Raw genomic sequence first — 10,952 nt, 5'->3', positions numbered from 1 at the left:
TAGAGTCGATGTTACTTTGAATTGGCCGATTTATTTTTATTTCTAGGGCGATCTCATTTTCGTCACGGATGTATATCTGTTTCTGTTCATAGACCTTCTACCCATTGACCATGATCCCCTTTCCCATTCTACAGAAAGTTCCTCAGTGCACTCTTGGGTCCCATCCTGCCTCTACGCAGTGCTATAAGCCACCAGAAGGCGCCAAAAGCCATGCCTCCCAAATGATCCCAGTGCCCTAAGAACGGGAGCCAGTCCTGGGAAATAGCTGCAACACTGAACGCGACCGTCAAAATCGTCGACGCCCTTAGAGTCATTGGAATCCAGAAGAGTGCAACTTGTGCCTTGGGCGTTATACAAGTAAGGACTGCCAGCATGCCAAAAATGGAGCCCGAAGCTCCAACGGCCTGGTGAGCGTGATACGGGCCATTATTGGACCAGGCGTACGCCTGAAGAGCTCCACCCGCAATGCCAGAACCAACCCACAAGATAATGAACGTGGGAACACCGTAGAATGCCACCAGGGGACGTCCAAATGACCAGAGGGTCATCATATTGAAAGCCAGATGTAGGGTGTTAAAGTGTGTAAACGTAGATGTGAGTATTGTGTAGGATCGACCCTCTTGGATATTTCTCAACGACATCACCATATTCTTGTTAAATTCTTCCAGAGTCTCGCGAATTTTTCTCGAGCCCGTCCGTCGATACTCTGCAAGATACATTGAGTGCCAGCCCCATATTCCTACGCATGCAGAAATGACAATCCCAATGGTGATATTAGGAACGTTATATGGAGTAGGTCCTCCATTGTTGTTGGATTCATGCTCAGGCGGCGGCTCAGAGGGCGACGGCGGCACTTGTCGGCTTTGTTGGGCTCGTCGGACTCTTGGGCTTGGTGTATATCTAGATAGAAGGGACGTCCTGGAGAAGAAGTGCCTCCGCGACTGATATGCAGTGTGAGGGTTGACTGGAATCTGTGTCGAGGTCAGTCAGGTTCGACCTGGGTCTAGGGTCTTGATCTCACCAGTACACGGGCTGTTGACCATACTTGGGCGCGTGAAAGATGAATGAGCCCATTCATCTTCTGCATGCAGCTCGCCATCGCGTATAGTTGTGCTAACTGTCGTATGTCTCGCTGGACGATAGGTTTGCGGTTCTGAACGACTGCGGTCGTTTCATTCTACCGAGAGTAGCTCATCCCGCGTTCTCTTGTGTTGCATGAGATATCAACGACTCTCTGAATCCACTTGGTGCCCTATTGAATATTGAGGAGGTCGTAAAACGTCATGGTATTGGCGGCGACACAAGGGTTCTCCTGGAAATACTTCGTACATTTCCTCCGGATAGATACCTTGGTAGCTTGTGCAACGAGGGGTGTGTACATATTATATGTGTGTGTCATTAAAATTAATATCTAATCCAGTCCTCGGTTAACACTCTGCAACCCCTGGCCTTCCCCCCAGTACTACCACCTCTGTATACATCCCTCAGTATTCTCCGTATATAGAAATAGTCGACAACCTTCTACAGCAACCGTCCCTCTATACCAATTGTCCCATTTATAGCAATTGTGTCTCTAAAGGAAAATGGAGATAACATGTTACATAGCGATGATTCAGAAGTTACTTAGCCGGCCTTCCTTGATATACCTTAGTTTGCCGTGCACAGCTGGCTCACGACAATCTCCGCACAAGAAAGGGCGTACTCATTGCCATCATCTAATACTTGGCGTAAATAATAATAAAAACAATAGGATATATACCAAGCCAAACCGCTCGCGCATTCCTCGCCCAGTCCAGTACGCCGCAAATTATTTAAGCATCAAAGGCTAAAACAGATAGTAACAAATGACCAAAGATGCTCACAACAATGATCAAGTAGGAGAATCAATACTCATTAATTAGTAGCAGCACCAACAACAAACCGCTGATTTCCAGAGATACTCTGCATAACCGCAGAACTGCCGGCGTCATCGTCATCGCCATCAGATCCTTTCACCGCTAGCACTTCCTTAGAGCCCCATCCCTTCTTATTCTTGACCACCTTCAGACCCTCACCAGAAACGGTGATTTTTCCCGATATGGTCTTTCCGGAAACTTTCCCTTCCCAGACATCAGGGTAGCGAACAGAGATACCACCAGATTTAGAGGTATGTGAAGACTGGAGGCTTCGCAGCTTCTCTAGCTTAGAGTCAGACGTATTTTTTATCGAGAATAATTTTCCGGTTGGAGGAAGTAAGAGGTTAGGTCCGTAAGAATCATCGTCGCCGATGGGGTGAAAATGATCCAAGGTGTTGCGTTGAACTGGCTGCTCATATACAACGGGAGAGATAAATATTGGGTCAAGAATTTCTATTCCCATGCTTCCGCTGACGGTTTCGGTTCCAAAGTGGATATTTTCGTCCTTATCTGGATCATTCGAAGGCCCAGACTGAACGATAGGCAGAATCTTCATTGTGATGTCGCCGGAGGTACTTTCGAAGTGCCCCGAAGTGCCAAGATAGAATGATCCAGTGATATCTCCAGAGGCAGAATGCACTTTTGTAATATAATCCCGAGGAGGTGGTACGTATTGGGGGTCCTGAGAGCCTCCAATGGGCAAGCGCACATCGATATCACCAGATGCTGTATGGATGAGGAGATCTGCAGGAAGAGGAGCAGAAGGAAGGGCATCGTGTGGGGACACCGAGATTTTGATGTCTCCGGACTGTGACGTGAGACCCAAATGGTCCAAAAGAGGATATTGACCATTGATATCCCCAGAAACAGTCGAAACATCGATTCGGCGAGAACTAAATTGAAGCGCTTGTTGTGAAATTGGGGATTCTGGTATATTAGGTACGTCTGGAGCTTCAGGTGAATACGTGGCCTTGAGTGCATTTGGAGCTTGAGGCGAGTCGAAAGATGGAGAGCTACTGATCAAAGACACTCCAGATCCGGATATCTGCGGGAAGTAAACATCTCCTGAAACCGTTTCAAACGTCGATAGGTCAGATACATCGATTTTGACATCATCTAGTACTCTCAATGTAAGAGTGATGGCCTTTATGAGCATGTTCCTAAGCTTCGCGTCTTCTGGTAGCCAAGCTATAATCTCGAGAGAGATACAATGTGGGCCGGGAGTATCGAGCCTAGCATATCTCGGGGTACTGATTTTTAGGGTGCGAGAATTATTCTCTAATGTCTGTATCACTTGTAGGCTAGGGTCACTGACATGAACGTTGACTGTCAAGTGGCCCTTTCCGTGACCGTATTTCGAATCCTTGGGAAGGCGTTTCAGACGAATCTCTCCTGCAGTCGATATCATCCAATTCCCATCTTTGGCATCTCCGTGGTTCACGTGGATTGTTTGTATCACTGCCAAATCACCATCCAGTGGGACTTCGTATGTCACTTCCTTTCTCTGAAAGGTAGCAGAAGAGCAGTAAGGGCTACCAGAGCCAACAGGTCGTTTACCAGGCGGCGTGTCTTTGCTGGGATTTTTCCCGGGCGGGTTGCTGGGACTCTTGAATGACAGTTAGCAATTTATCAATATCCTTGTGAGTGGGCCATCACAGTAGCCCACTGGCGTTTTTGATAAAAGAAGCTAGAATAGAGAACCATTGCTCATTCTCGGCAATCATCGACACGAATGATACCAGGGTAATAATGTCTTTTGAGAAATGGGAGGTTTGCATACTTCGGATTTCCAACTCAGCATAGTAGACAAAGAGCCAATCAGCACAGTAATCACAAGTGCAACAAAAAGTAACTTTCGAATAATGATTCGACTCCGTGAATTTCTCTTCCAGCCGGCCAGTGGGGCTCTCTCGTCAAGCTCACCGTTCGGCGCACCCATTCTCTCACGCCACCAATTTGGAATGATTGCTTCTCGATATTGTTCAAGGTGATGTTGGAATGTGTTGTAGCTTTGGTTGTCTTGTAATGCTTGTGGGGAGGTAGGTAAGGGAGGTGAAGCAGAGTATGCTGGAGGGGGTGCAACGGCGTCGATTAGATTGTCCTCGGAGCGTAAGGGTTCTGTTCGATGGAAGGATCTGGGCAAGGAGGGAGTATTTGAAGTTGCAGAGGACGACATGTTGGCACCTGATGCAGGCGACGCGTAATTGTGTGCGGGAAGTAATTGTGCTAAGGTCGGGGAGTTCGTGGACTGGGACGCCCTCTCAGCGTTTGTCCGTGTGGCTGGACCAGATATGAGGACTTTGTCCTCTACAGTCTTATCATCACTCGGCCGAGATGGATCTGGGACCATCGTGTTCGATGGTATTTCGCTGCGAAAGTAGCCATCTGTGGGACTGAGCTCATCGCCGAACGACTCGGCGTCTGAATCTGGATTGTCATTCGCAGCGTACAGATTCTCTGAAGCCGGCATCTTTGGTACAGAATGCTGCTGCCTGCGCGGCGCGCGTTGCAGAACAAAGGCAAAGAAACAGGCAGCGAAAAAAGGGAAAAAGAACAACTGGGGTCGAGGCGCGAGGACTTCCTGTGAGCTTATTTAAGGGCGTAAGCACGGAGAGATACAAGAAGAGATACAAGAGATGGCCGCGTTGCGACGATTAGGGAAGCTCTGGACAGGCAGCACCACTCCAGATCAAACTAAGATCTGCATGGCCCCGTCCACAAGCAAAAAGGCTGTTCAAATGTCAAGGATGCAGAAGAGGAGACATTGCCGCTCTCATTGGGCAGAGGAACGAACGCCGCAATCAATGGCATCAACCTTGAACGATTCGGCCGCGGGATAATGTTCTAGAGCGGGAAGCTGGAGGGGTCCTGTTGCTACCCTGCTACGTTTATATAAGCATCAACCCGCAATCAACCAGCCAATCAATCAATCAATCGATCAATCACTTCAACTCTGGGGTCGTCCCGTTCAACCCACCTGACCGGACAAGCCCATGGCAACAACCTGCCACAGTATGCTCCTGGTATGGGGCCGGCGTTGTCAATCTGTGAGCTTCTACAATTGCAACATTTTGAGGGCATACCAGACCTCCCAGAGAATTGGGCGCAGCAGCCAATATAGTACCATGTCAACCGCTACTCCGCGCTCCCCATCTGGCCGTATTCACATCCTGGGCCTAGGAAATCTCGGGAGGCTCTTTGCCCACGCCCTGGCAAAAGTAGAGAATGCTCCCCCAATCACTTTGCTATTGCACCGGGCAAGTCTCGCCGATGAGTGGGAGAAAGTTGGACGGAGAATTGAGATTACGACAGACGGTGTCCCAGATCGAACCGGGCCCTTTGATGTCGAGCTCGTGTCTCCCCAGGGGTCCCAGCACATCATCGATAACCTAATTGTGGCAACCAAAACCACCAAGACAATCCCAGCAGTATCAGCTATCAAGCACCGGCTAACATCCGATTCTACCATCCTCTTCACCCAGAATGGGATGGGAACAGTGGAGGAGCTCACCAAAGCGCTGTTTGAAGACCCCTCCACGAGACCAAACTATCTAGCATGTGTCACTTCGCATGGAGTCTACTCTCAAGGACCCTTCCGATCTGTCCATGCCGGCCGAGCGAGTGTTACAATTGGGCGAGTTGCCCATTCTAAAGCTCCCCAGTACCTGATAGACAAGATAGTCCAAGCCCCAGTGCTATCCGCAAGAGAAGTAACACCTTCCGAGCTTCTACGACTCCAATTCGAGAAGCTCGTCGTAAACGCCATGATAAACCCCCTGACCGCAGTCTTCAACTGCCGCAACGGGGAGCTTTTCAACAGGACTGCCATCGTGCGGATTATGAGGCTCCTTCTTCGCGAAACTTGTCAAGTTCTCCTGTCTCTACCTGAGCTCCGGGATGATCCTACCACTCCGTCACGCTTCTCTACACAAAATCTGGAGACTGTTGTTCTCGATGTGGCTGAGAAGACGGCCATGAATACCAGTTCCATGCTGCAAGATGTGAGAGCGGGAAGAGAAACCGAGATTGACTATATCAATGGATATATTGTGAAAAGGGGAAGGGAAGCGGGCATTGATTGTAGGAATAATGAGAAGCTGGTGCAGATGGTTAAGGAAGGGATAGTGATCACTGTGGATGAAGCATCTCAATATTTCCCCGAGTATCACGAGAAGAACAGTTGACTTTGACACTGCGACCTTCTAGTTTTGGGTGATATCCTTCATACAATATTTACAATCTCGCATGCAATTCCTGCGTCCCCCAAACAGACCCTCTAGTTCGATTTCTGACTCGGGGTGATGGCGTAAGTAGGCCGCACAAATCTATTCTCAATGTCAGCACATCTCCATTCCAACGCCAAACACAGGGAGAGAAAGAAATAGGACATACCTGTCCGAATTATAAGGGCTACTAGCACTGCCCAACAACTCCTTCTCTCTCGCCTGGTCCGCAAGGTGCCTCCTGACCAGATCACGGTCTTCCTCGGCCGTCAGGAGAGGGATGAGGTGGATTCTCGACCACATCTTCTCACGCGCGAGCTCACTATTATTTTTCATCCCATCATTAGTCTTCTTCTACCGCGCCCCCTTCTTTCCCCAGACTATCTCGTTCTCCTGCGCAAAACAAAACAAACAAACAAAAGGCCCACGTACTTCTGTTCCCGAATCCCCTTCCCGACCTTGTAGAACCCGAAGGCCATGATGCCCGCGACTCCCATGAGCAACACCGACGGCCGGAAGCCGCGCGCGGGCAGGTTTCTCTGTACACATTATCTCAAATCAGCGCCTATCCTCCGATATTCATATTCCTTCGTTTTCCGGGGAGTGAGTTGCCTCGGGGGCAAGACTTCGTCATCAGCTCCCGTCTGGTCTGGTCTGGTCTGATCCGCTCCTTCCCAGATAATATCGCGGGCAGGGTCATGGCATTCGAATCTCGCATCGCACGGTCGGGGAGGTCAACGAACCTTATATTGGACGGGCTCATAGCCACCAACGGGAGGTAAATCTTGAGGCATCTTGTCTCTGTCTGTGTCGTGCAATGGCGAGGGGCAGATAGTTGAAAGCTCGCGGATGGAGTTTCGAACGTGAAGGCGGAGTGTAGATCTGAGCTAACCGGTTCTGGTGCGAATCTCGGCAGAATTTACAACTCCCGTACAAACATCCAAGGCAATCTTTGTGGCCATATATTTCAGGTCATCAACTAGTCTGCGCTCTTGGAACCCTGCGTGCCATCATGATCTGGTTTATATGTGGGAGATATGTTCTTGTTCTAGAGCTAGGTGTTCTGTATTACATGGCTGAATTAATCTATCAATCCCTAGTATCTCACCAGACTCTCTGCTCTGTAGTCTTCACTTCTTTATCCTCACCATAGATCTGAACGGAAGTTTGCCTATGAGCAATTCATGGAAGGGGGACCCCTCTAGATGATCCGAGACGTTTCTTTCAAGAATGGTACAGAAAAACTCTTCAATTCATTGATCGCTTGGCGTACGCCTATCCTGCTATGCTAAGTCATCCATAGAAGCCAGATTCGTTCTCGCCAGTAACGCCCGCCCAGCCAGTTCGACGGATGGGTATGCAAACAACGGCTTAGAAAGAGAAACAAACCACCAAACACCGTAAATATCTTCCCCTGCCAGGCCCATCCCTATGAGCCGCCGGTATCCCAGGAAGCAGCTCCTTTTTCATCCTCTTCAAATGCAGCCATCAGGTCCGCTTCCAAGTCATCCTCACCATCGTCCTCTTCCTCGGGATGGATCTGATCTACGCCATCAGCTCCATCCTCACCAGCTGTTGGCCCAGGAGTTGAGGGATTAGATTCCGACTGGAGACTGTTTGGTGTCTTTACCGTCTTGAGGCCTGTCGTTCTCGAACTCGAGATGCGTTGCCTTTTGGCTAAGTCGCTTCCTCCGTCGCTGTCATCCTCATCCGTCGCCTCGTCATAACCCCTCTTGACCCCCCGCGCACTTCCATTACTGGCTTGACTCTGCCGGCTGGAATTACTGCCTACGCTGCCAGTGTCGCTATCATTATCATCGTCTGAGTCCAGGAATTTTGCTAGCTCTGCATCGGCTTTACCCCAATTAAAAGTCTTTAGGCCCTCGATGGGGGAGCTTCCGCCTGCAAAATCGCCCGGTATAACACCTTCCTCATCTTCTTCTTCTTGGCTGGCAGGGACACTACCAGGTTCATCATCCTCACTGGGTGTCTCAGTCCCATCGCTCTCATCCGAATCGTGAATCGAAGATGGGACGCTTGATGAGCCATTATGTCTACGGTCTTGTTCGTGAATTTCAACCTGGCGTATATAAGCTTTTTGGATATATCTTGGACCGTATTTCCCCATTTAAACTTACGAGATAGGGCGTCTCATCTTGCTTTTCCCATTTGCTAATTGAGTCCGCTAGCCATTGATGAGTCACAATCTTGATTCTTGGGTATTTCGCCGCTTGTCGAACTTTATGGGTGCGGGTTCGACTTGTAGGAACAACCAAGTGCGTAACTCTTTTCGATATCCTATTTCACCCATTAGCTTGAATGCGTCTCGGAAGGACTGGAATCCCTACTTTGTTTGAAGCTCAGCCCCAAAGCTGCTTGCTTGCAGAGCAATTTCTGTCCTATATATCATAAGTTTGTTAGTAACCAACTTATGTTCATGTTCATATAGCCTCTTATTATGTTCAGGATAATATAAGATGGCTGTGATTATATAGAGAAATAAATACCTCATGAGATCGGCAGACAACGGCACCAAGCCAGACATCACAATCGTGGTGCCTGCTAGAACTTTGGCCCTATAATTTTGTGAGTTGGTTATCCAGCCAGATGGCACATGATGGGAATGTACGTACTTCAAACGTGGCATCACGTTGGCAATATCCGGAACCACTTTGAGATCGGCAGCCTCATCCTTCATCGAAACCTTCTTAACATGACCGTGCTTTAATTGCGCCACACGTCCTCCTTGGGCGTTGACCAGGGCACCGTCATACTCGTCATAGAATGCCTTGTGAACGAGCGATAGATGCTTCTCGAGATACATGAGCTCAACGTCGTCGTCTTTGAGCAGGTTGTGCCTATGGTGAGGGTGTTCCTGCGTGGTGTCACCATTCCTTTCGTCACCAAGTGGCTCGCTCGAATCATCCTCGTCTTCCTTGTCAAGTTTCTCTTGCATCTGCAACAATGGTCGTTCCATATATTGCTTTTCCAGAAACTTCTCTTGTTCAGCAGTTTGTTCTAGCCGCAGTGCTTGATCATCACCACCTCCCATTCTGACAAGCTCTTCCAATGCACTGACTCGAGCATCATCGGACTCTGGTTCTTCCTTCGAGCTTTCCCCGCTCGCTGGCCTGGGCCCGCTAGGTACATCTCCAGGAGTGGGTGATGGTATGTTTGGTGAATCCGACCTCTTGTCGCCAGGTTTGTCCAAGATCAGCTTCTTGGTTGCTTGAGTAGGAAGATCTTCTCTCTTGGGAAGGAAGCTTGAGTTGATGTCGCCAATGCCAAGGAAAAAGTCGTATGGATGCACCTTAATAAGATTCGGGCGATTCTTAGGCCAGACGTCTGCACGATCATCAATGATGACCACCATCTTCGTGTCCACGGGGAAGAGTCGCGCCAAGCTCTTCGCAGTCATGTTTCCGTTCTCATCGCGACTAATGATCCGATCTCCAAATAACTTCTTGTCCGGATCAACAATCTTGGCGATGTTAAGAGCATACGCTCGAGTACCCATTGTATAGACATGTAATTCGTACATTTCTGAGATTTTGGACAGGAATTCCTTTAATCCGGGTCGCATCTTGATATAATACCAACAACCTTGAGCTACACCACGCGGTCCATCATCATTGAGCTGGAATGATTTGACGTCCTTAACGGCATCGTAGTTCGGCGACGATGGGTCACTTTGCCACTCTCCAACAGTGGGTTCGATACAAGCGTGTATAATCGTCTGATCGAGATCCACCACCAACGAAAGTTTCCTATGCTTCAGCAGCCGCCGTTGCAATTCCTCTTCCGCCCTTGAAGCCTCTCCTTCGCTAACGGTAAGAAAGTTCTGGTCGTGGATCATATTGATCTTTGCTCGCTCGGTATCGTTGGATGTGCTGGCCCATGAGGTCTCGGTCATGTCCTTCCCACACATTCCGCAGAGGCCGGCAAACTGGATCGAGTGCGGGCAGGTCTCTTCAATATCCACAAATACCATATCCCTCTCAATACGCATGCCCTCCTTTATTTTCCATGCCTTTATGCTGCCGTCTGCGGGACTATCCCAGTCCGCGATTGTGGTTTGCTCTTCCTCCCATTCTTCTCCGAAAGGGTCGCCTACTTTTTGCATCCATGTGAATTTGTATTGCAAGATCGCCTCTTGCTTTTTGATTTCATCGCCCGGTCTCTTGAGGAGCTTGTTGATGGTGATCGGGTACCGAAGTCTGGACCCTAGGTTGAGTAGCTTTCCCATGATTATATCCTCCTTCGCGGCGTCGCACGCCTTGTAATCATGCAGTCTTCTCTGTATCGGATCTGAGGTGAAGAAGTTAGTTAGTGGATGTGCACGACGTAAGTTAAAGGACGACAGCAGGAGGAGAGGGAAGTGAGAGATCCAACGGGCAGCGAGTATGCGAAGGCCAAGGGGAAACTTGGGGCAATCGCAAGAGCTCGCGCAAGCTCCAAGTACGCGTGCAATAACATCTACAAGCTGGTGGGAGACCTACGATCTTGATCGGAGCCTTATAAAAGCTCTCATGGATGTCGCGTGGGGTGGTTACAGCGTTGTATATCCTATGCATCTGAACCACCTTCGCTTGCGCCCAATGTTCACCTTCAAGGCTCAGAAACGAGTCGGCTAAAGCTGCAGATAGCTTGCGATGTGTTCCTGATAGGTCATCGACGAATGCGCGCGTGGAAATTGCGTATGGGCGAGCTGATCGAAGGGTTCAGGTCAAGGGAGGGAGAAGGGGAGATGGACGAAAGAGAGAGGTGTGTAGAGACAATGATGGAGGTGTGATATTATAACGGATTCTTCCGCTGGAGCCTCGATTGTTTGGGA

The 10,952-nt window shown here is 49.2% G+C and overlaps 5 protein-coding genes across 5 annotated transcripts; 1 reads left to right on the top strand and 4 right to left on the bottom strand.

The window, feature by feature from the left end:
* Positions 1 to 128: 128 nt before the first annotated feature.
* On the bottom strand, positions 129 to 1,099 carry M430DRAFT_31121 (hypothetical protein; the record flags this gene model as incomplete). The annotated part of the gene is made up of 2 exons (XM_024866010.1): positions 129 to 971; positions 1,022 to 1,099. The coding sequence occupies 2 exons, from the start codon at positions 1,097 to 1,099 to the stop codon at positions 129 to 131; spliced, it is 921 nt and encodes a 306-aa protein (XP_024717552.1).
* Positions 1,100 to 1,893: 794 nt separating this feature from the next.
* On the bottom strand, positions 1,894 to 4,365 carry M430DRAFT_22615 (hypothetical protein; the record flags this gene model as incomplete). Its single annotated transcript, XM_024864729.1, has 2 exons — positions 1,894 to 3,501; positions 3,676 to 4,365. 2 exons carry the CDS (start codon positions 4,363 to 4,365, stop codon positions 1,894 to 1,896), a joined length of 2,298 nt encoding a protein of 765 aa, XP_024717551.1.
* A 485-nt stretch (positions 4,366 to 4,850) lies between these two features.
* M430DRAFT_37264 (hypothetical protein) lies at positions 4,851 to 6,160 on the top strand. The gene has a single exon (XM_024867089.1). The coding sequence runs from the start codon at positions 5,021 to 5,023 to the stop codon at positions 6,077 to 6,079; it is 1,059 nt and encodes a 352-aa protein (XP_024717550.1). The 5' UTR covers positions 4,851 to 5,020; the 3' UTR covers positions 6,080 to 6,160.
* On the bottom strand, positions 6,119 to 6,924 carry M430DRAFT_69666 (hypothetical protein). Its single transcript, XM_024869445.1, has 4 exons — positions 6,862 to 6,924; positions 6,551 to 6,657; positions 6,288 to 6,440; positions 6,119 to 6,220 (listed from the first exon to the last, which is right to left on the bottom strand). The coding sequence occupies exons 1-4, from the start codon at positions 6,910 to 6,912 to the stop codon at positions 6,172 to 6,174; spliced, it is 360 nt and encodes a 119-aa protein (XP_024717549.1). The 5' UTR covers positions 6,913 to 6,924; the 3' UTR covers positions 6,119 to 6,171.
* A 623-nt stretch (positions 6,925 to 7,547) lies between these two features.
* M430DRAFT_53779 (hypothetical protein) lies at positions 7,548 to 10,364 on the bottom strand (the record flags this gene model as incomplete). Its single annotated transcript, XM_024868412.1, has 5 exons — positions 7,548 to 8,198; positions 8,257 to 8,416; positions 8,467 to 8,517; positions 8,626 to 8,694; positions 8,752 to 10,364. The coding sequence occupies 5 exons, from the start codon at positions 10,362 to 10,364 to the stop codon at positions 7,548 to 7,550; spliced, it is 2,544 nt and encodes an 847-aa protein (XP_024717548.1).
* Positions 10,365 to 10,952: the final 588 nt, after the last annotated feature.

Source organism: Amorphotheca resinae (assembly GCF_003019875.1).
Source record: "Amorphotheca resinae ATCC 22711 unplaced genomic scaffold M430scaffold_12, whole genome shotgun sequence".
Classification (NCBI taxonomy): domain Eukaryota; kingdom Fungi; phylum Ascomycota; class Leotiomycetes; order Helotiales; family Amorphothecaceae; genus Amorphotheca; species Amorphotheca resinae.
The sequence above is the reverse complement of the archived record's forward strand: the minus strand, read 5'-3'. Positions and strand labels throughout refer to the sequence as shown.

Bases quoted from the DNA above. Each gene is read 5' to 3' on its own strand.
- M430DRAFT_37264 (XM_024867089.1), top strand. From the start codon at position 5,021: ATGTCAACCGCTACTCCGCGCTCCCCATCTGGCCGTATTCACATCCTG.
- M430DRAFT_69666 (XM_024869445.1), bottom strand. From the start codon at position 6,912: ATGCCTCAAGATTTACCTCCCGTTGGTGGCTATGAGCCCGTCCAATAT. The intron at 6,441-6,550 runs GTACGTGGGCCT...GAAAAATAATAG, and splicing joins AAGGGGATTCGGGAACAGAA to TGAGCTCGCGCGTGAGAAGA. The intron at 6,221-6,287 runs GTATGTCCTATT...CATTGAGAATAG, and splicing joins AGCCCTTATAATTCGGACAG to ATTTGTGCGGCCTACTTACG.